The sequence below is a fragment of the Amborella trichopoda genome, chromosome 1 (genome assembly GCF_054954075.1).
Source record: "Amborella trichopoda isolate Santa Cruz 75 chromosome 1, AtrichopodaSantaCruz75HAP2 v2.0, whole genome shotgun sequence".
Taxonomy (NCBI): Eukaryota; Viridiplantae; Streptophyta; class Magnoliopsida; order Amborellales; family Amborellaceae; genus Amborella; species Amborella trichopoda.
The window spans coordinates 641823-666895 of NC_142336.1; the positions used below are offsets into that span (position 1 = coordinate 641823).

The window sequence follows — 25073 nt, forward strand, 5'->3', positions numbered from 1 at the left end:
TTGGATCACTATATGAGAAAGGTGGCTTCCTCTAAAGAGAGAGCTTGGGCCGCCTTTGCTTCAGAGGCAAAGCCCCTCCTTAAAAAGAAGAGAGCTTCCTATAGAGAGAAACACCATGGACGAGCCTCATGTACCTTCCTATGGAGAGAAACACCATAGATGAGCCTGCTATAGATTGAGAGGCTGGTTTCTTGTAGAGAAGCGGTTCTTATGTAGATTTTAGGTGGTTTCCTCTTTTAGTGAAAGACAGTCTTGGCTGCTCTGAAGGGTCTCTTCCTAGAAATCGGTTTAGCTATGGAATAGAGATGAGTCTCTTCCTGGACAGTAGCTTAACTGTAGAATTGAGATGAGAATTCGGCGATTCGTGCCGATCGGGAGAAACCACTGTGGAATTGAGATGAGAGTTTGGCGGGTCGTGCCAATCGGGAGAGCGGGTCTAAAAGGGTTTACTCAATTGGTTTTGTCGAGGGTTAAAGAGGTATCTCTATGTCCCAAAATCTGTAACTTTCATTGGTATAGGTATAGTGGATTTCAATTTGCCATGCCCGTGGATGTCACCCTTTTGGGTGAACCACATAAATCTTTTCGTTCTTGTGCACATATGTTTTATGTTTTATTTTTCGTACTATGGCTCGTAGCCATGCCTATTTTGTTTTTAGCTAAATAAGTAAATGATCTTGGTGGAATCCAATTCTTGATATTCATGTTTCCACATCTAAGAGGGCTCTTAAATCCTACACTAATGTCACTTGACAGCTAAAGCCAAAGGGGAGATGGAGAGTGTCAAAATTGAATTTTGATGGGAGTTCCCTTGAAAATCCGGGGATAACAAGTTTTGGAGGAGTGCTTAGAAACTCCGAGGGCGATTGTTCTTTTGCTTTTGCAGGATTGTGTAGGGTGGCAACAGCAAATGCGGTGGAATTTAAAAGTCCATTGCAAGGATTAAAGGTTTTAAGCTGTGAGATGGCAGTATTAACTGTGTTATTTGGTATTAGTTGTGTTATTGAAGGAGATTCCCAAAACCCAATTAATTGGTATAAGAAGATTAACAAACCACTATGGAAGTTGCTACAAATTTGGGCGAGGTCAGGGGTTGATTGCTTCTTTTCACCTTGTCGATTGGGAAGCTAAAAGTATGCAGCCGGTCTTGCAAAACAGGAGCGCAATTGACATGTGTTCTTGTTGTTGATGAGCTCATTATTGATGTTGTTGTAAGTTATATTTGATTAATAAGATTCATATAATATTGTCAAAAAAACAAAAAACCTTGTTATAACATGCATTATTTTTAAGACGTAAAATTTTTTTTTTCTTTTATATTCATACATCTCAAGGCTAAGATGATTAATTAGAAGGTTTTCCAACTATGAAACATTCTTTCCTACTAGATTTTTGAAGCACAACATACTTCTATAATTTTTGTGGCACACCTTACTTCTATAATTCTATAGTGTGAGGAAAAGAACCCAGGTTTAATTGGCTAGTGTTCTATACTTCTATAGTGTGACGAAAAGAACCCAAAAACTTAATTGATTAGCACTTGACAATTTGCAACGCTATGTCTTAGACTCAATTCCTACCACGGGTAAGGGCCCTCTCCCCACTTACTCACCCAAAAAAGACTCAATTCCTACCACAAGTAGGGGCCCTCTCCCCACTTACCCAAAAAAAATAGCTGCAACCTTGTGTAAACCTTTTCCTTTTTTGTGTATATGTATTTATTTTTGTGTATATCTATTTTATTTCTTTTAGTTAAGAGTACCTAAAAGAAAAGAAGCCAAGGCTTCATTTTTCTCTAAAAAAAATTAGATAAACTCACAAAAAAATAAGAAAGAAAAAAACAATGGGTTATAAAAGTGGGGGAGGGACTGAACCCATAACAGATTCAGTCCAAGCCAATTCCCATTATGGATAATTAAGTTTTATGGACTAGAAATAAGTCAAGAACTAAGCAAGGCGGTTTTTTTGGCAGAGAGAGATAGACTTGAGAAACAAGGAATATAATAGGGTTTCTTGGTAAAACACTAGGTTTTTTTCATCGATGAGAAATAGAGGGTTGAATTCTTGAATTTTGTAGTAAAATTAAACACAAATCAACGTACCCTCTTAGTATCAGATACCACTACAGAGCAAAAAAGGTTTGGATACCTTTGGGACGTACCAGTCCAAGTCGCCAATTCAACTTGGCTCCCCCATAAAGCCCTCCTTACTTTTTTTTCTTCTTTTGTTTAAATTTATTTAATATTTTTTTATAATTCCTGTCCCCATCCCATAAATCCCTATTTTGATTTTTGTTTTTTATTTTATTTACTTTATATATTTTTTAGATCACAAAGGGCCAATCCAAACCCAATTTGGATCCCCGATCTAACGATCCAACACGATGAACAATCCAAACCACTAATCCGGGTTTTAAAACACTGGGAAATACAATTTTAAAGGAAAACGTATTGGCAGAACACAAAAAGGACCCCAACCCCTTTCCATGCTTATCGCACAACCGCAAGTTCTCTACAGTCCATTACCTCCCTTAAAGCCTATGCCGCTTTTGAACAAAACGTCGCTCAAAACCAAGATTACATGTGAAAGGACACTATAATTATGTGATGAATTAGAAAAACAAAATAGAACAGATCTGTTCACAATCAAAATCCCATCTCATAGTAGATAAAATAACAATCTACAATCCCAAGGCACACCACCAATTTAAACTCACTAATACATTAACAGAAGACGCCATTTAGCAGCAGCTATTTTCAGTAGATGACTTATTCCAGACAAATCTCCATATGATAAAGCTCAAGGATTTAACTCCTGCTCCTGCCAATCTGAAATATTCTGCAACAAAAGCTATCTTTTTTCTTTCCTTCTAGGGATAAGTTAAGCTTGCTTCCTACCGACTCAACAGACAAAAAATTCAAGTACTCGAGGAAGCTCGAAAAAGAATTGTTTTCCAAACATAAATAGCATACCTGGGGTTCTTATTTCAGTTTGTTTTGTCTTTCTCAGGATCTGAACTTATAACAGGCAGGTTCCTTCTGTATTGTGGGGAGGTGAGCCTTCTCTCCAACGGAGTCTTCCTCTTGCTTACTACAAATCTGTTAACCCCTTTCCTCATTGGCATTATCTCAGGGAAATCCTCATCAGGGATCTGACTTAGTTCTGATATATCCTTAATTTGAGCCACCCTCCTGAACCATCTTTCTGCTTTAGCTTCTTCAGACATGTCAAGTGGATCTGGTTCTTTCACTGCTGAACCCTCTAAAGACTTCCCAGTAAATCCTTTGTACCCACTCTCTCTCTTACTCTCTGAATTATCAGATTGCTGGTTTCCATAGGCTGAACCATCCAAGGTCTTACCCGTAAACCCATTGTACCCATTTTCTCTCCTACTCTGAAAATTATCGGGCTGCTGATACCCAATCTCTCTTCCACTCTGCTGATTTTTGGGTTGTTGGTATCCATAATCCTTTGGGGCTGAACCCTCCAAGGACCTCCCAGTGAACCCATTGTACTCGCTCTCTCTCTTACTTCCCAAATTTTGGGGTTGTGAGTACCCATAATGATTAGTTCCTGATCCTTTGTACCCACTCTCTCTCTTACTCTGTGAATTATCAGATTGCTGGTTTCCATAGGCTGAACCCTCCAAGGCCTTACCAGTAAACCCATTGTAACCATTTTCTCTCCTACTCTGAAAATTATCGGGCTGCTGATACCCAATCTCTCTTCCACTCTGCTGATTTTTGGGTTGTTGGTATCCATAATCCTTTGGGGCCGAACCCTCCAAGGACCTCCCAGTGAACCCATTGTACTCGCTCTCTCTCTTACTCCCCAAATTTTGGGGTTGTGAGTACCCATAATGATTAGTTCCTGATCCATCCAAAGGTTTCCCAGTAAACCCAGTGTACCCACTCTCTCTCCTAGTCTCAAAATTTTCCCGTTGCCCATATCCATAGTCCTTTATGGCCGAACCCTCCAATGAGCTCCCAATAAACCCACTGTCTCTCCTACTCTGTAAATTTTCGGGTGGTTGTTGGTAACCATGATCCTGCATAGCCGACTTCTGCAAATGCCTCTCCGAAAAACCAATGTTCCCAAATTCTCTCTCTTTGTTGTTTGGAATATTATTATCAGAGTTCTGGTACCCATAATTTTCCATGGCTGGACCCTCAAGAGGTTTTCCAGTGGAATTCATGCATTGAATCTCTCTCGTAATCTCGAAATTTTCAGATTGTTGGGCTCCCCCAACAGAAGAGTCGCTTTTGTTTGTCTCTTGAGTCGTCGAAACACCAGAAGTAGCAGAGGAAGAGGTCTCTGTTGAACCAGATGGCTTATCCTTCTTTGCAAAGTAATCAGGTGGAAAAGGAACAAAAGGGACAAAGTTGGAGGAACTGTTTGCTTGCTCCATGGCAAGGCGCCTCTTGTATTGAGGCGAGGTCAAGGACCGGTCCTTCTTCTTACTTACCACAAATCTATTCTCTCCCTTTCTCATAGGCATTATCTCAGGGAAATCTTCATCAGATATCGCAGAAGCTAAGTCATTAACATCATGGAGCTCTGATAATTTCTTGAACCATCTCTCTGATAGATCAGATGGTTCAGAATCAGTATTCTCAACCTGTTTCACAACTTGTTTCTCAGAGACCAAGCCACTGCTAGAACCAACACTCTCAGATGAATCGCCAAGAACTTCGCTAGATTTGGGGGTCTCTGCTACACTACCACTACCTTTATCTTCTGTCATGGCCTTAGATTTCTTACCAAACAAGCTGGGGTCTAATGGAGTGAATGGAACATAACCAGCATCATTCCCTTGATAAGCTAAATTGCGCCTGTACTCAGGTGATGTCAGCCTCCTTTCAGATGGAGGCTTTCTCGTACTAACCACAAACTTACTCTCCCCTTTACGCATGGGCATGATTTTGGGGAACTCATCATCAGGTGTTTCTTCTTTCTCATTGCCCAACTTCGCAACGTTAGAAAACCAGTCTACACTGGGATCATTATCATCTTTCTCACTCTTACTGGTTTCAGAAGAGAGAGAATTCGAATTTCCTTTTTCACTCTCACAGGTTTCTGAAACATTTGAGGCAGATCCAAGTATTTTGTCCAAACTCTCACTAATTGATGACTCAGTAGGTCTATCAGAATAAGCCACATTGAAAGAATTCACACCATTATCATCAACGTTCCTCCTATATTGGGCATTAGCCAACCTCCTCTCTAATGGTGTCTTCCTCGTGCTAACCACAAATCTGTTCACCCCTTTCCTCAAAGGCATAATCTCAGGGAAATCTTCATCAGCTATGGTGCTGCTCAAGTCAGAGGCATCATTGAGTTGAGAGACTTTACTGAACCATCTTTCTGCCTTTGCATCATTCTCAGCAAGCCTTCGCTCTCTCTCAGCATCAGAGGAAGGTACACTGTTGAATACTTGGTCTCTATTTGGGCTCGGAGAGTAACCATTGGTAATGGGGGGTGTTGTATTATATGAGTTGTCCATGCTTCCATTCACTATAGTACCGGCTGGACATTTGCAGTCACACCTTAAGCAAACAGCATTCCGTCCATAATTGAAAAAGTCACACCTGAAAACAGATCGAAAAATGTTTTTTATAACTTCGCTTTATAGAATGAGAAGAAAATAGGTAAAGCACATGCAAATCGTTACCAAATGAGAAAAAAAAAAACGCACTCTGCAATTTGATGACTCGAATAGAGAAGTTTTTCATTAATAAGAAAATAAAGAAAAAGAACTTTGTCAAAGGTGGGAAATAACTCTCTCTCCTTCTCCCTCCCTCCCTCTGCCTGACTTAGCTTGGGAATACAGAGCAGATATTATGATTATTGCCCGAGAAAACTTACTGAGGGCACTCCCACTCTCCTCCAGTTAGCTGTCGCTTTGGCCGTGCCTCATCACATTCAAGGCACCTCGTGTTCCTTGCAAAGTTCATGAAACTGCACCTGCTCAATAAAAAAAACAAAAGGCGATTATATTTCCTCAACCCAAGAATGCGTGAAAATAGATCTCACAAAGGCTACCTAATTACAAAATCCTCCATGCAATAGATGCTACTGAAACAGTGCCATGTCATTATTGTTGTTGTTAGTGTTTTTAAAGACACTTCGTTAAAAACATTCATTTAGGATTTTTCTGCAAGAATTTTGTAAGAACAAGCAGCAATTTGAGGTTGAGTGTGTGCGCAAGCGTGCACTAGTGCGTATCCATGCTTCTTCACTTTTCAATCTCTTTAATCTACAAGTACAATGAAAAGTTTGGATGGCTGGCATCACCACCACGCAAGTTGCAAACCCATATAACCAGGGGCACAATAGCCTTAGCCCCACTGGAAATAAGATTGAACTCTTGAATTCATAAAATTCCACAAAAACATCAAAAAATTTGCAACAAACTGTATGAACCAACCAAAGTGATTTCATGAAACTGAATCAATCATGTAGAACTATCAAAATATTAAAATGAGGCAACAGAATATCTACTACTCAGATTGGGAATCTAAAGGAATGGCTGTCAGGATATGGGCTCTAGTATACTGAATTGATAATACAACTTTATGACCTCATGCCAAAACTTACTTTGCACATATCCAATCACCTCGCTTCATTTCAATATTTTGTCCCAAAGGCCTTGGTGGCCTTCCATATTTATCAGAAGCCAGTGGGGCAATGGAGTCTGAATAGTCAACCTTTTGGAATGCTCCAGTCACTTCAACCAACTCACGAAGAAGCTTGCGAACAGATGCTTCAACAAGATCCTTGTTCTGTATCTCATTTCCCTCTGTGGAGACAAGAGGACTGGATGCATAGCTCAATAAAAAACGCATCAGATCAATTGTGCCTGCTTTGTCATGCTCCAACACCTAAAAAGTTTTGCAGCGCCATCAGTACTAACACACACAATACAGGCTAACAATACCCATATGAAACTGTTAGCATCATTTGATAACATCACCTACTCATAAAGATGATACAATCATTAGCTTGTGAAGACTTATGCTATACAATTAATCAGAGTCTAGAATCACCCCTGCAAGGCATTGGAAACACATGCAACACAAGTGCGTGCGAACACTTCTAAATTATGTAGAAATTATAAAAAAATCACACCAAGGTAAAATAGTCAAAGATGAGTTCCTTTCCCTCGGCACGTTCCCTTGAGACCATAGAGAAGTATCCTCAGTAACTTGCTTTTAGTATCCATTCAAATCGCTTTGAGTCAAGACCTTTCTTTCATTTTATTCATTTCAAACCTTGACACAAGTGTAGTAAAAATGGATTGGAATTTAATAAGCCCTAGTTGTTTTTGTATATTTTTCAAAGAAAGATTATTATGTATGGCATTGGGGTCAAGTTGTTTCTATTAGAAGTCTAAGACTGCCATCAACATGGTTGCCACTAATATGGTCATGACAATCCACCCATTCAAACTGGTTATTGAGCCAATTTAGACCTTTCTTTTGCCTTACGCATTTACAAACCATGACACTTACGGATAGTCGACATAAACTGCAAGTTCATTAGCTCTAATTGTTTTGCTTGTTTATCACAAAGAATTTATTTTGTATAGAAATCTATGGGGTCATGTAGTTTGGCAATTTTGGTTGATGTCCACTGGCTCTTAAGAGGTTTCACAATTTCTTCACTCAATTATATCATGCAAACATGAAACGTCGAATCCATAGTCCATGTTTGCTATCCAGATATAATTGAGTAACGAAATCAACAGAAAAACCAAAAATTTCCAACCTTACATGACCGATATGTAGCCAAGAATGTATTACAGTACACTAGGGAAGTATTTCCTCTTACAAATTTTCATATTTAAAAATTAAACTATTTTTCAATGGCTTAAAAGAGAAGTTAAAGATTCCCAACTTGACTTGGAACTCAGCTAGGAAAGCTGGCTAAGACCAGGGTGATTCCCAAGCCTTGTCCAAGATTCCTAACTTTAGAAACATGTTGCCAAGTTATCACCTAAAGAATGAGACAAGTATTACACATGCAGCCAATGCATCATGATATGCAAGAAACCAAAGTGGTTGAAATTCACCATCCAATACCAACCTAATGCAGGGAAAAAAGTAATAATCCAGTAAAAATAAATTATAAAATAAGGGACGAAAGAATTATACCCGCTCTCAGGGTCCGCAAGGGAGTCCACCCCAAAGATCTCTTCACAAGATCAAAGAAAACTCTTTCTTTACTCAATTCACTTCCTTACAAAGAAGGAACCTCTTTCCCTTCAGATACCACTTCAAAGAAATAATAAATAAAATAATAATAAAAAAACCCACAAAAATAGACTCATCACGTAAGTACCCTTTCACTTTCCCTTGGCTCTCCAAAAAATATAAGCCTCCTATTACAAGGTACTTTTTTTTTTTAACTATCAACCTATTCTTAAAGATTACCTACTAAAAAAAACACCACTCTATCTTTCTAAAAAGAAAACCCATACCATGTTTTCCCTATCTCTATCCTCACGCACCACCTCCTCCAACCTAACTTATCCTCAAGTACCACTTCCTAATCCTAAGAAAAAAATAAACAGAAAATAATACAATTAAAATTTTGAATTTTCCTAAAAAAAATTTGCATCATTCTTGGGGGTTTGAGAAGCTCGACCTTGAGCTTGAAAAGTCGAACTTGATTCAAAGCGCGCCCCCTTCATCGCCATGTACAAATATTTTTGGAACTTGATCTTCTTCTTGAACTTCATCTACTTCTTTAGCCAAGTGTACCTCCGTCTTCTTTTTTGGGCATTCATATGCACAGTGTGCTGTTTCATTGCACCGATAACAAGTATCATTTGCAATATCCTTTTTTTCTTCACTACATTTTGGTTGGCACGAAAGCTCCTTCTGGGTGCAAAAGCGCTTATCAAAGCTCCATTGGTATTTGGATTCTACTCGTAAAGCAATTTGAAAAGTTTCACTTAAAGCCCATGGCCGATGTAGAAAGACCTCATCTCTAATGGTTGGTTGAAGCCCATTTACCTCAGTCTCTCAGAGGTTGTTTCGAGCTACTAGTCTATAAAATTCCCCAGTATAATCCTCCGATTTCTTTTCATTTTGTCGAAGATTTTGGAGTTCTTGAAAGAAAAATTTGATCATGATACAAAGGAAAAAAATTTATTTCAATTTCTTTTTTTTCTTTTGCCAGTCAGTAATTTTTGCCACCCAACTTATCCTCACGTACCACCTACTAATTCCTAAGAAAAAAAAACAACCAGAAAATAATAAAATCAAAATTTTGAATTTTCCTAAATTTTTTTGCATCATTACAAGCGTCTAGGCACCTTTCTTCCTAACCAGGTGTTTATGAGAGACTGTGAACAAAGTGCCACTTACGTGAAAGTGGAGATTTACAGTACATCCTGTGGGAATGGAGTCGAGGACTCCAAAAATAACATATTTTCCTTGTTTTCTTTTTGTTTGTCCACTCCTCTTCAAGCCTTATTATTCTTCCGACTTCACTCGAAACTGGCGCTCCATCCCTAAGAACACTCCAAAATCCAGGTTGCACTTGTGGTTGGCTCCAGACCCCAGCACCATCAGACTCAATTTTGATTGTTGCTCTCCAGGCAACGTGGACGAGCTTGCTTGGCAGCCATTTCAGGGACAACACTGCCATTGTGTAGCTCAATTTTAAGGGTCCGTCCAATTGGCAAGGCATCTTTGACCGAGGCCAAGAGCCCTCCTCGAAGGCCTGATCGACCCTAGGTGGGTATCTTCTTTGGTTGTAGAGGAGGATTCCAAGAATGTAAGCAAAGAAGAGTATCCATGAACCCTTGGAGATTAGAACAGATGTTTGATCATTCAGACTTCATATGTTGATAAAGGTCTCCTTTAGGCATATATGGGGAGAGTCCAATAAAGCAGCAGATTCTTTAGCCACAAGGGGTGTTTTGAACAAAAGTTTTGTAATAACCAAAGTTACCACAATAATGAGTTCCGTAGTCAAAAAAGATCCGAAATCCCATGTTAGAATCTTTTCCTCAAACAACCACGTCAACCATGAAGTAGCCAACCACATAAAGACAACCTCTCATGTAATCATTGCTCAATGGAAGTCCAATGATTATCCCTCATTGCATTATAACAAGATATAGCCAGATGAATGCAGAACTAGGCTACAACTGCATGGTTTGTGACACACTAACACTATAGCATCCAAGTTCTGACTAATGCATAGAACTTGTGGTACATGCTATGTTACTTGGACACCCCATTCACACTGCCCTTTTGCGTGTCAACACGACACTGTGTCAATGCTTCCAAGCACAAATGAGATCTGGCATTTGAACCCAAGACACCATGTCCCATGTCATGTAGTCTACCACAACATGAATCAGATATAACTCTAATAAATAGGAACTATTTATTTTATGTATATAAAATATACTATTCTATTATAAAATAACAATATCCTCACATGTCTCGGTTCTTGGCTGCTGCATCTAACATGTAGACACACATCAGATTGTGACACCTGTGTGAGTGTACAAGGAACATAGGCTACATGAACCATAGGAAAGAAAAGTATAGCAAACAATACTATAGGAATTCAAGGAAACTGTCCTGCTTCCGATCATGAGTAGAAAATAATTGCAAACACCAGCATTTGACAAAGACTCAGCATTTACAAAACTAAGAGTGAAAGTTTCATGAAAACATTTTTCTTGAATTAGTTCACGAAAGGCATTTGTGCAAAAGAAACTTAATAAGAAAGCATCCAATACAATATTAACTTAAATATGCTACTGTTATTGCCCCTTCATATCCAGAAACTTCATCTTTTTGTTAAAATATCATGGGTCAACATGTGTTGGCACTTGGACACCATGTCACACTTCCAGGCACTGGAATGTTACAAAAAAATGTATATCGTATTGAGCACAAGGAGAGTACAAGGGTGGTGTTTGAACAACAACATCCTGTGCCAAGTTTGTGTGGCATAGCACTGAGCCAACATAATCCGAATAACAAATATGAACAATTTATTGTACATACATTAAGATATCTATTGTTTCATTGTAAGGCAATAATTACAAAGATAAGTCTTTCCATATTGGTTTTCTAGTCCAAAGTACCAGAAACTAAGACAAGCATTAGAGTTCGACACCTGTATTCATGTCAGGATAGCATTACTACACCCAAGTCAACGAATTTGATCAAAACAACTCAAAATTAGAGTTCAGAAAGACATGGACTTGAACAACATCCTGATCCTTTCAACACTCAATGGAAAATCAAAAACTCCGTAGATAATTAATAATAAAACAAAATTTATTTTCTTGGATGATGACTAAAATTCATTATCAATGCTATATAATAACAATATGAAATTCTAAAAGCATACATTTGCATGGTTGGTAATCAGGAAGTCTCTCATCCTCCTTGTTGAGCCTGTACCATCTTTGAACAAGAAAGGAGACCCATTCTCCACTACAACTTCAATATCCCTCCTAGAAAGTGACCTGTGCAACAAAAATGAACAAGTGAAAAATACACCAACTTTGAGAACTCGGAGAAAAACTTAAGCAAAGAGATTTCCATCAAATGTATAGATAACTGAAACTTTCAAGACTGAAACTTTAAAGACTGAAACTTCAACGCTGTCCCATGACTAACAGAGTTGTAAACGCCAAGAGAAAGAGAGAGAGAGAGAGAGAGGGAGAGAGAGAGAGATTCCCTGCAAGGAGGGGGAGACACATATAGAGAGAGACAGATAGAGAGGAGAGCACGCAAAGCCATCAATTTTTAAGGGTGATTACAGATAAAGAATAACAACAAGAAGAAGACGAAGACGAAGACGAAACAGGAGAATAAGGGTTGCCTGATTATATCCGAACGATCGTGAGCAAACCCCAGACAAGCATTCACCGCCACAGCAAACTCATCTGAAACCCCCTCCAGCTCTTTGATGCCATCCTCTTCCCCAAATCTCTGGTCAATCTCTCTCTTGAAGTACCCTCTCTCTCTAAGATGATCCACAAACCTCACCCACTCAGGCCATGGATGAGACGGAACCCTAGAATTCTGAACAAACAAAGGCGTAGCCTCTGCGAAATCTTCTCTAGCCACCTGTGTACAAAACCTCTGAGAAACCCGACCATTAGAGAACCCACCAATCCTGATGGGTCCATTTCTTTTGGAGAGAGAGTGTAAATTCCTCGAATTTGCAGAAAGAAGGGCGGCCCTGGCATGGCGATAAGATGAGCGGGAAGAAGGGGAAAGAGGAGAGAGAAACCTAATGTTAGAGGAGGCGGGGTGGGTAGAGAGAAGCATTAGGAACTTTGATGCACCGCCCATTAGAGAGAGGAGAGAGATAAAAAGAGAGAGGAGAGGTTTACGAGAGGGGTTTAGGGTTTTGGAGCTATTGGAGCTTGGAGATCTCCATTGTGTGGCTTAGGTTTTAGCAGTGGGTTGCCACCCATCAAAGAAGATTCTAGAGCGAGAGTAACAGGGTTGTGGCTTCGACGATAAGAGATATTTTATACGGAGAGAGAGAATGACGAGTTTTACTTTTTTTTCTAAGAAGCCCAAACTCGATTCGATGAGTCGAACCGGCTAGCCAATTATCCCGAGTCCAAATATATTAAAAATAAAAGAGTAAAAAACTTACCAAAGTATAAGTTTCTATCACCAACAATAAAATCCAAAACTTAAAAAATGATAACACCAACAATGAAATCCAAAACTTAAAAAATGACAACACCAACAATGAAATCCAAAACTTAAAAAATGATACCCATCTTGTAGATCTATAAACACTATTTTTTAGGGAGAAATGGACGGTTTAGATAATTTGTTACAATACTTATATTTTTAGAGCTTGGAATTTTTTTTATTTTTATTTTTTAACAACTATAATTTTCAAACCAAAATGATTGAGGTAAAAGTTTTCTAATCCTTAAATTGTAATTTTCGATAAGTTATAATGTGAGGCTTTATTTATTTTGATAGGGTTGCAATCCTATCAAACCATTTTCCATTACCAAATGCAATGTCATTTACTTACGCGCATCACCTCTCCCCTCCCGTTGGGAGGCATCAATTACCAATTGGGATGTTATTTGTCCGAAATTATGAGCACCACCCCTTACTTTTAGCTATGTTTTTTTTTCTTAAGTGGCCCCATGTTCAACGATAGAAACACCGGTGTTTTTTTTCTAGATCTTTCCAATATTGCTCAGTATTCTCAATACCAAACAGCTATATGTTACCCCCAAAATTAATTATTGCCAAAATTAACGAGCCCTCTTTGAATGTAGCAAGCTCATCCATGGCACCTCACCCTACAAATCTTGGGCGTGCACGGAAGCTTTCACACTCATCAATGAATCTTTCTCTATCTCTTCAGTACCCCTCGATCTTGAGCTGACTCATAAGAATATTAGTAAACTTAGCAATTTCATGGTTTTTTGTATTTTAGACGATTTCAAAGTTGGAATTTTTAAACCATCAAAACATAATTTTTTTTGTGTTTTGAGATGTTTGAAAGTTTGACATTTGAATCATTCACAGTGGCATTTTTTTTTTTTTTTTGATGAACAATTGAAAAGTTAGATTTTCGAGATGATGGAGAAATGGAAATAAAAACGCTTGAAAAATAGGGCTCACCATGGATCATTTTGTGGTAGGTTTATCTTTTTTTTTGTTGAGAGAGGTACTTCAGAGTTTCGATGAGAATTATGATCATAGTAGGATATTTTTTATTTTAAAGCTATAGAATTTCCCTTATTCGGAATTCATTTTTAGAGAGAGAAAATCTAGGGAATTTAGAGGAACGAAGTGAATAAAAGAATTCAAATATTGCACCCAAAATTTCCTATTTAGAGAGCGAAGAGCGATCTTATATTTTCTTATTTTAACTCAAATGGAGTTAAGAAATACGAATTAAGAGTACAAATTTCTATTTTTATTTTCACCTAATTTTTATTTTATTTTTTTTGAAACTGCACAAAAAAAATTATATCTAGGGGAGTCATTTGGGAAAAATGAGTTAGGATGAGAAATCAAAATTCACCATCCTGTTTATTTTTCCTCCCATAATATGGACTTCTTCACTCAATGACCAAGTCCAAGCAAATTGAAAAGATTTAACTTTTTGCACTGTGGGAAGAAGTTACTGGTGTGTACATATAAATGACAGAGAGAAGTTTATGATCATGTGTAACAAAAGCATTATGGGGTTGTCTCTTTACATATTTGGGTTCTGTAGATGTGAGAGAGGGGGAGAACCACTACATAGAAACCAAGAGTGTCCTAATTTCTATATAGAAACACGGTGCAATGACAAGAACAACCTATTTAAAAGAAGAAAATGTATACAATGATATCATTTATCTTTGGTACAAGGTGATCACAATTAATCTTGATCATTGGATGTGAAAGTGGGTGGTTGCATTTATTCTATTGACTAAGATTAAAATTCAAAAGAAATTTTCTCGAACTTTGTGACACATCCAAACTATCAGATTTCACATTCGATGATTATAAATAATTGTGACCTCCTTATTCAAAAAGTAAATAGTCACATTATATACATTCCTTCTAAAGAAGCATACCATAATTAAATGTACGGATGTACCACACTAAAATCATAGCAGTTGTCATCACCGTCCAATGGAATGATAAACGCTAATGGAGAGGGAGTGGCCCCACCATAACCCACCATTTTCATCGGAGATGCAGTATCTTTCGATGGTCATTTGAAAGTAGTACAGCTTCCTTTAGTTTTGTACTCTTTCCCAGGCTATCCAAGATGCGTAAAACCCAGAACCAGGCAAATTGAATGCATGACTTCGAAGTTAAAGTCATCAGATAAGTGAATTTTCTTTCTTAGAAAAAAGCAGGAAAAGGTGGCAAGCTTTCTGATTCCTCAATTGAGCAGAAGATACAGGGCGTATGTGAGCATCTAGGAGTAAACCAGAGAGCAGTTTTGTAAAAAGGATGCCAGAAGATTTCCTAGTTGGAGGAAAATCCTCGTAAACTACTATGAGTGTGTATCTATGAGAAGCCTTCTCATGTAAAAAACATGAATTGGGTGATTGTGATGGTCCATTAACTGATGGCCTAGGTCAGGCCTCCCTATGTTCTAAATGAGAAGGGTTCTCATGGATATAGCAAATACAAATACAAATAATCTAATTGAGAATTCAGGACAGAGTTTTCTTCCAAGGATCCCAATGCCACCACCTGAATATATTGAATTACCTATCCAATTTAAAAGAAAACAATTTTCTTTACGACTAGCTCGCAATGACTATTAATAAATCCCACGGACACAACCAATAACCAACATGAGCTCATATTGTGCAGCACTCTTTGAGTCATCCAAGATATTGAGCATGATATCTCAGTTCCTTTGTAGGAGGGCAGGGCTTAGAGATCTCATAATTTGGAGTATTGTCAAAGTCAGGTTATATCACTTTACTGGGCCTCTATGTTGATAAATTCAAATTCTTTTAAGAAAAAATAAGCAAAAAAATATGAAAATTATTTTGGCCAACAAGATTCAACGAAAAAATCATTGATATTCAAAAAGGAAACAGGCGACCTAGAGGAAATCCATGTCAAAAACTCAAAGCCCTGGCTTCCACTCCATAAATGAAATGGCAAGAAGTATCACAAGCATTGAGAATCAAATCCGTGTTATGACTCTAGATCTCACGGATCAGTATCTGAAAACCAAAAATGGTTGAGAGGAGGAGATTGTGGAGACAAACCCCATCTCTCATTGTTCTGAATAGAATTGAATTGCTAGGTCCTTTCCAGGTATCCTACTCTTTTAGTATGCAGTGCTTATTCCTGGAAACCTAATATGACTATGAAAAGATACTGAACAAATGAAAATTTAAGGTGTAAAATGTACATTGATGAACCTCCTTCAATGAAGTAAGAGCAATTTAGAAATGCGTGTAGCAAGGTAAAAAACATGATGACTTTGTGGGTCAGAACAGGATCCATGGACTATTAGACACCAATAATCTTTACCCAAAACAAATCCATTAATAAGCATCAGATCAAACAACCAGAAAAAAATCTCAGATAAAGCCGTTAAAATAATCAGATACCATGAGGAAGTTAGTACAAATTATCATCATAAGAAACACATTCAGAAAAGATCATGAATCTTAATGATGTGAAACCTACTAAAAATATTCAACAACGGAAAGGATACCAAACTCCAATAGACTATGGAAAGAGCATAGTCCATCGCATCTCACCGTCCAATGAAATGAAGGATGGTGTGGGAGAGAGAGGGATCCAACATCAGGCCATCTCCTATTCTGGTGGGCCACACTCTCAGCCCATCACCACCCATCATTACAATGGAGGGCGATGGTCCATAGGATTGTAGAAAAGATCATCTTTTTACAGATCTTAATCACCACTTACCTTGAATAAGAAAGACTCATTATATAGCTTAGTTCCATTGCAAATTAATTTTGAGGTTCTTTATTTCCAGATCTCAAAGAAGCATGATTTGATGATGGTAAAGATTACATTAAAAACACCAAGCAAATAAATTTAAACAAGGTACTTTAACAACAGAAAAGATGTACTCATACTTTGCTATATAAAACGACAAAATTGTATTATTGTGTATCAAAACATCAATAAGTTTGTTGATGCTCCAACAACAAATGGTTCCATTAATAACCGAGTCAAGAAATAAAACATGACACCTAGTGTGATAGAGACTGGAAGAGCAGGCAGAGCGTGGTTGCACAGGGATAGCAAAATAAGTGTGCACCCAAGACCAGAAATTATTGCAATGTAACAAGCATATACCGTCAAGAGATCATACATGGCTGCTCTACCTACAAGAACACTGTAAAAAATGAAATCTCCAAGACCCAATTTGATTCCCCTTGAAGCCTCAAATTCAAGAATCCGACCCTCTCCCCTCCTGCCTCTCTCATGTACACCTGCCCTGTCTCTCTCATGGTTCTCTTCCACCCTCTCTGTCGCATGACTCAGGTCATGAGATTCACCTCCACGAATAACTAATGGGGACATCTCCTCATTAACATGCTCTATCTCTCCATGATCAGCCCTTTGAGCTCCATAGCCACCAAAACTAGAAGAATTACCATCTACGGTCACTGTCGAATACCCACAAGTTTCAGAGGCACGATGGCTATCAATGCCATCGGAAGATTGAACAAATGACCTAGATGGTTGAAGTTCAACTGATAAAGCCGACTGAGACTGTGAGTACATAGTCTCTGAAGACTCTGAGACACCACCCACCAAAAGATTCATAGCAGACTCTCTGGGGCCACTCCCCGTAGAAATTGTAGGCCTTGCCTCATAAATCAGAGCAGGGAGCTCTTCTTCTCGACTCGAAGCAAGATCAACTAGCATCTTCAAAGGCCCACCAGGTGCCAAAACAGCAACCAAATCATATAGAGCCAACGCTACAAGAATAACCCAAGTCGTCCACTCTGGTAATTTTGTGAACCACACAGCTACTATTATGCCCAATAAGACCATATAAACCTGGCGCACGATAATTGGAACACCACCAGAGAAAACTGAGAGGACCCCAATTACACAAAAGTTGAAGAGAAGGATAAAACAAGTGATTGAATCTATAGGGATGGAAAACTGCTCTATAATCGATAAGAAGATGGGTCCTCCCATGGAACCAAGCACGAAAAAGGCCGAGAACCTCATGTAATTCTTCAAAAAACCAGTGAATCGATAATAGTAAAGCATAACCAGCAAGAATGTGACTAGTGCAATGAGAATTACAAAGACCCCAGCATTTAGAAGAGCCCCTTCGAACTTCTGGGTGTTAGAATCAGTGGATTTTTCTAAATAAACCAATGTTGCTGCTGTTCTAATAGTAGAGTCTGATCCTTGAGAGGACATATTGTAAACCAAGAGAACAACAAGGAACATACAGGCTGATACAGGGGCCATTACCCCTATGATTTCAACACCAACAGCCTCCAAAATGCTTTTCTCCATAATTTAGTAGAAGGGCCTTCAGATTTACGTCTGGGTATCAGAAAAACCAATAATTTTGCAAGCAATTTGATGAGAAAAAGAAGTTCAAACTTCAGAACATGATTTGGGCTGAGGGTTTTTTGAAAAAAGAGTTGCAAAAAAGGGCCCTCAAATTGCTTTTCTCCATGAATCAGGTTATGGGTCTTTCAGATATGGACACAGAATGTGCCCTTTTACAGAAAAAAGAAGCAATCAATTTGGGTCATGCAGATTTAGAGAATTTGTTGCAAAATTAAACCCCATAAAATGGGTTTTCAGATTAATGTGTGTCAATAAACAAGTAATTGAAAAACAAATTTTCTATGTAGAACTTACTGCAAAAACAAGAACAACATTCTACCAGAAATGGGTTTTCAATAACAAGTCATCGAATAAGGGGGAACGAAAAAAAACAATATTCGTGCATAGAATATGGATAAAATGATTGGAGGATCAATGAAAATTACACAGAAAATAACAAAAATAACCAAAAAACAGATAATTGGAAAGGTCTTAGAGATTAGAAGACTCACTTCTTTCTAGGCCTTAAAAATTGCTTTTCTTGATGAACGAAATGCATGAATTTTAAGGGAAAAATACTGCATATAAATGAAAAAAAATTATATGAGGGTGAGGCCCTAAGCAATCAAATTAAGGCTTGTGCCTATTGACCAAACACCAAACACTAAACTGGACGTTGTTTCTCAGAAAGCAAGATGATGAGCTTTTTAGAGTGAGAGAAAAACCCTTTGACCAAAGTAGCCATAGATTTGCAAAAATATTACTGTCATTACCCCTGCTCTTGTCATAACGCTCTCTTGTTTAATAGGTTGAAACTTGAAAATTGTTAAAAGTGGGGTGGCAACGGGTCGTGTCTTGCTGGTCCCCGATTCAGACCCAAATGGTATTTGGGTCCAAGTTTTGGACTCGGACCGATTTTTCGAATTCAAAATTTGGATCCATATCTGAATCTGAGGTTAGATCTACCTGACGGGTCCATTGCCTGACTATGAGTTTTTTTTTTTGGCTTTTTTTAATCATCATACACCAATATTATATATTATTGACAACAATACAGTATTGCACAATATTTATAAATACCCGCATTCTTTATTGTTTTACATAACAACTGTAAATTTTTAAGAAACAAACGTATTGGCAACATTTATGAATACCCACATGTACCCATATTATTCGGATTAGGTCCAGCTACACTCTCGACCCGAACTCGTGCTCTGATCCGACCTTTCAAGTCCAAAATTTGAACCCATACCAAACTTGAGGTCTCGGGTCTGGTTGGGTTCATTGCTACACCTACTCCATCTTTTTTGACATGGCAAAAAACACCCAATATTTTCAAGATTGCGGTGCGATTTTTAAATTCGTCTCCATTGCTCTCTTTTTTTTCTTTTTTGAAATTTCTACAAACTTCAAAACTCTCATTTCTTAAAATATTCACATCTTATTTCTTAAAATTTCAAAACTCTCATTTTAAATAAGAGTTATGAATTCTTAAAACAAATAAAAAATCATCATTTATCATTTTTTTATTTTTTGTTATATATCATGCAGTGAATAGGATATTCTTTCCTAAAACTAACTAATTTGAAAACAACTCATATTATAGTTTAAAATTAAGAATTTTATCATATATTAGATACAATGAGGGGAACAATTTTCAATTGTTGTTTAAAAATCCAATTGTTTTATGATAACAAGAATTATTCAACAATTAAAAAAATTATAAATAAAAATGTAAGAAATTACAGCTTATAAATTAGAGCTATGTTTGCCGGCTAGTCCTATAGGTAACATTTTCTTAAAGATACATGAAGAAGTCTACTTTGTATATATGTAAGGATCTCTCTCTCTAAACCATACATCATCACCTCTCTCCATTATTATGTTTTTTATTTTTATTTTTTTAATCCTTTTCTCATTGTGTGGCAAGGGACTCCATCTTTGGCTGAAGCGAGTTATTTTGGCTGCATTCGTGGTTGAAGCTAGTTATTTGGCCAAAAAAACCTTAAATAAATTTTTAAAAAAGGAATTTTTTAAATAAGTAAAATAAAAATTACCAATATTTTTAAATATTAAAATAAGTTTAAAAGAGCAGAAAAAAATAAATTTAAAAAATTGATTTATAATTTAGGATATTTTTAAACATTTATAAAATAAAATATAAAAACAAGAACTATGGCAAATAATACTCGCCACCGAAAACAGCCAAATTATATAAAAAAAGTATATAACATATATAAATTCTTTTAAAAAAAATTTATATGTTTTGTATACCCTTAATTATACACACAACTCATGGTACGTAGTCAAGTTTCTCGCCCAAGTCCAAGTAGACTCGGGCGAGTTATGCCAGTGGGGATGTGGGACTGTTACGGCTCTATTAGAACTATTGTTGTACCGCCGCAACAATAACATGTTTGTGACATTCAATTTTTCATTTTTATCACAACGGCTCTACTATGGTGAATACAATAACAAAATCACTATTTATTTCCGCCTATAAGTATTAAAAAGAATTTTCTTATATTATTATTGAGCAAACAATGTACTGCTCCCACGTGCTTAGAACGACAAAGAAATTACAAAAATCTCTCTTTCTAAATAAAGACATTATTAGTGTTTCCCTCTCTTAAATAAATGAGTGTTAGCCTCTCTCTCTCTCTGGCCAATCCTTGATCTGCACGAATCCATGATCCGGGCTTACTCTTCCTGCCATGGGACCAGCCTTCAATTATACTCCCGAGCTCACAGATGTGGTATTTTTCCGGACCATTTTGCCCTCCCTGCCGCCCTCAAGGCTTGTGCTGAGACCCTTAACATGACCATGGGCAAACAAGTCCATGCCCAAATCATCAAATTTGGGCCTTTATCAAACATATTTGTGCACACTAATTTGATTTATATGTATGCTAATTGTGGTAGCATTAGCGATGCACACTTAGTATTTGCTACTATTCCTCAAAGAAATGTGGTCACATGGAATGTGATGATATCAGGCTATGCTAAGGCTGGTCACATGATGGAAGCCCTAAATCTCTTGAAAAATATGAAAAATGAGAATTTAAGACCTAATGAGATTAGTATTGTGAGTGTAGTTTCTAGTTGTGCTCATTTCGGTGCACTAGACTATGGTGCCATGATGCATGGCTATGCATGGAGACGTGGGTATCATGGGGTCATGATCATCAACAATTCCATCATCGACATGTATGCGAAATGCGGGCGGTTGTGCATGGCTCGAGCGGTATTCAACGAGATGCAGACGAGGAGCATGGCATCTTGGGGGGCAATGATGGGGGGTCTTGCCATGCACGGACGCGGCATGCAGGCACTTGGGTTGCTATCTGACATGCTCGAGGAAGGCGTGAGGCCTGATAGGGCGGCTTTCACTAGCGTTTTGTGCGCGTGCAGCCACTCGGGGCTGGTGAACGAAGGGAGACTATGGTTCGTGAGGATGGTTCGAGACTTTGGGCTTGAGCCGTCGGTTCAACACTACGGGTGCATGGTGGACCTATTGGCTCGAGCCGGGCTCATGGACGAGGCCTACCGGTTTGTGATGACAATGCCTATCGAGCCAGATGGTGCAATGTGGCGCACTATGGGGTGCGCTTGCCTGGCTCATGGTGACTTAAGGATTGGTGACATTGTGATTGAGAAATTGCTTGAATTGGACCCAAACAATGGGGGTGACCTGGTGCTAATCTCTAACATGTATGCATGGTTGGGGAGGTGGGTGGATGTTGCCAGGGTTAGAAAGGAGATGAGAGATAGAGGGGTTAAAAAGAGTATTAGCTATAGCATTGTTGAGGTGAACAATGTTCTTCATGAATTTGTGAGTGGAGATGAGACACACCCTGAAGCTAGAGAGATCTACTGGATGGTAGATCACTTGGTAGAGCAACTTAGGCATGTGGGTTATGTTTCATGGCCTATACTTATGGATACCTAGTCACTGATTTTGTATTTTTAGGGCCCTTCTAATTATTGATCAAGCATTACTTTGAATTGAGCTTGCTTCTTTTACTTCACTTTTCCCTTTCTTAAAGTATCTTGTAGAGTGATTTGAAAATTGTTGATTCGGATAAGGAATCAGTGGGGACCGACTCTTGGCTGGAATTAAAATTGGTCAAACCGGGTGTGTCTGTCATGGAACTAGACAATCCAGAACGGTGGAGTAACCCAGTTCCCATCTATTTTATTTTTTTATTATTTTTTAATTTTAAAAATATTGTTTCAATTTTTTGAATTGGTTCCCACATGAGAGAAGTGGTTGGATTGGGTGCCATATCAAATAATTTGTCTGATCCAGATCGGTTTAGCTGGTGACTTATGTAGCCAGTCTATCTTGGTTTTAAAACACCATTGTCATGTATCCTAATATTTTCAGAGAAAAAGAATTTTCCAGCATTTAAGATTACTGTTGATAGCGGTCGATTTTATGGTAAGCATGCTGCAGAGATGGGGGTATTTTTATGTAGCCGAAGCATACCAAACCCCCATTTCTTTTACTTTAAATTTACCTGATAGCACTTGGGAGGTCGTGTTAGTTTACTTCCCTCCAAACAGGCCTTAATGTTCTTCACAAATTTGTGAGTGGAATTTCTCAATGCCAGCCCATTGAGGAAGCAACTTAACAAAGCATCATATGGGCTACATTGGGCTTGCATCACCCTTAATTATGGATGTTCACTATTTTAATAAAAAAGTTTATATAAGTTCAAGACTCTAAACAATCAAACTGAGACGCACCTCAAATTTTTATTTAAAAATATTTTTTTTTATGCCAAAAGAAAATCATCAAATCCAATCATCTCAACCTTGAGTTGAGATATATGAATGTAAAAGAAGAAAAAAAAAGACTTTAAAATATTTATAAAAAATAGAAAAGGTATATAACGAGACCATATTACTTTTGGTACAAAACGGTCACAATTCATCTTCATCATTAGATGTGAAATTAGGTGGTTGCATTTATTTTATTGACCAAACTTAGGGCTCAAAAGAAATTTATCGAACTTTGTGACACACCTAAGCTATTAGATTTTGCATGGGATGGTTGTAAGTAATTGTGAGATTCTTGCGTCAAAAGGTAAAATGATCTCCTTGTATACAATCCCAAAAAAATATACTTAGAATAGTTGTACTAGGACAAAATTTTAAAAAAGAATTTAAATAAAGTTGCAACCTTAAAATGTAGAAATAAAGATGCACCTCAAAAATCTATCGAAAAATATTGTTTTAATGTTGAAAAATCGTGTAATTGATCATCTCAACATCGTGACATATGAATATGAAAAAAGAGGTATTTTGAGTCCCATAAATAGTGCATCTTGCAACACATTATCTAGGCCGTCCATTTTCAAGATTTTCATATATTTATAGATCTACCTGATTTTAGCTATTTTTGGCGTTTAAAATTTTATAACTATGAGAATAGATTTTCAAATAATCATAATAATTTTTTACACAAAAATTCCAAGATAAAATTCAGAGGTGCGTGGATTATTTTAAGGATGCAAACTTGCAAGAACCACACCCAAATTTTAATAAATAGTTTGATAAATTTTGATTTTTTTTTGTTAATTTTTCTTTTCAAAAAATAAATATCCTGAGAAAGTACCCGCCTTGGACCCAAGCGCTCGGAATTTCTCTCTTCCTTCTCCATCGATTCAAAGCCCAGATTTTGAATCAGTTTTCCCTTCCCAACCCATTTCAGATCCCATGTGAATCCATCTTCTTTCTCTCTCTTCCAATCCGTCTATTACTTTCTCTCTCTTCCCATCTCTGTGAATTTCACACACCCTTCTCCCCATTGGTAATTCATCGCCCTCCTCTCTCTCTCTCTTTCTATTCCGTTCTTTTTTTTGGGTTTCTTTTTATTAATTTCTCTGATAATTTCGTACAAATTTCTGAGCTCCATTAAGGATTTGAGTACCCCAGTTATGGCATTAACGCAAGAACCAGAGTCGATTTACTCTTTGAGACACCGCAAATGCTCCTTTAATCCAATTCTCCTCTCTTATTTTTCCATTTTCTTCTTGAATTTCAACCACTTCTCTGTCAGTGGACCCATTTCACAGCATTCTCCAAATCTCTCCAAGTCTCTCAAAGAGATAGGGTCCGGTTTTTCTTCTTCCTGAACCTTTGAACCTTTGACTCTCTCTAACAAAACCAAGAACCAAGTCATTGAGCTTCTTTTGCTCAAGCCTATTTCTTCTTTTTGTATGCACCTATAAGGAAAAATAATGCATAAATAACTACTATGAGTCTACGATCTTCTTACATTTATGAATCTATATTACAAAATGAACTTATAAACAAAAAAAACATATAAATCGTAAAAGTAAAATATCATCTCAAACGAACTCCAATTGCGCTCACAATCTTTTGGAGGTTTGGAGCGTTACTCCCATGTTGTCTCCACCATTGGGCTGCAATATGTGGGCAACCTTTATAATTAATTTAGGTATTTAACATTATTATAACTTGAAAGAAAATCATACATTTATATTTTATAAAACAAAAGTCAAAAGAATAGTACCTGGTTTGTCTTTGTTTCTCTGTCTTAATGCCATATCTTTCCCAAATGACATCAAAGAACACTTGTACGAAATTAGCCCTTCAATTGATATCTTATCTTGGATATATGGATCTGGAACTAATTTCTCAAAGCACTCATTAAAACCATCCATAATTACCCCTTTTAACTCAATATCTGCATCTGCATAAAAGAATTTGATGTTCAAGTAGTACCCCGCTGCATGCAATGATCTATGGAGCTGCCTATCCCATTTGTCATCTATAATCTCCTAAATTGGGGCAATTGCCCAAATTCTCTGCAAACACATTCTTAGCCCTTTCCATTGTTGTATCATATATAAAGCCCATGGAAAGCTTATCAGCATCAACCAAACGCAAGACCTTCACTAAGGGAATAAATAGTATTATCGCATGCTTCACCCCACACCAAATATATTTTGAAAGAACAATATCTCTTGCCTTTTTTCCCTTAGCATTTCTAGACCA

At 37.5% G+C, this 25073-nt stretch overlaps 2 protein-coding genes and 1 pseudogene across 3 annotated transcripts; 1 reads left to right on the plus strand and 2 right to left on the minus strand.

Annotated features, from left to right (window-relative positions):
- Window positions 1-2636: 2636 nt before the first annotated feature.
- VAR3 (zinc finger (Ran-binding) family protein) lies at window positions 2637-12411 on the minus strand. Its single transcript, XM_006829735.4, has 5 exons — window positions 11860-12411; window positions 11383-11500; window positions 6598-6881; window positions 5866-5964; window positions 2637-5588 (listed from the first exon to the last, which is right to left on the minus strand). Exons 1-5 carry the CDS (start codon window positions 12333-12335, stop codon window positions 2987-2989), a joined length of 3579 nt encoding a protein of 1192 aa, XP_006829798.1. The 5' UTR covers window positions 12336-12411; the 3' UTR covers window positions 2637-2986.
- A 4189-nt stretch (window positions 12412-16600) lies between these two features.
- On the minus strand, window positions 16601-18725 carry LOC18425168 (Presenilin-1). Of its 2 annotated transcripts, none has more exons than XM_088864041.1 (2): window positions 18560-18725; window positions 16601-18024 (listed from the first exon to the last, which is right to left on the minus strand). In XM_088864041.1, exon 2 carries the CDS (start codon window positions 18006-18008, stop codon window positions 16638-16640), a length of 1371 nt encoding a protein of 456 aa, XP_088720167.1. In that variant the 5' UTR covers window positions 18009-18024; window positions 18560-18725; the 3' UTR covers window positions 16601-16637. The 2 variants fall into 2 exon arrangements, with proteins under 2 accessions (XP_088720167.1, XP_006829799.1); XM_006829736.4 differs by having other exon boundaries at window positions 16601-18038.
- Window positions 18726-20736: 2011 nt separating this feature from the next.
- On the plus strand, window positions 20737-21996 carry LOC105421900 (pentatricopeptide repeat-containing protein At2g02980, chloroplastic pseudogene; annotated as a pseudogene).
- The last annotated feature ends 3077 nt before the right edge of the window (window positions 21997-25073 follow it).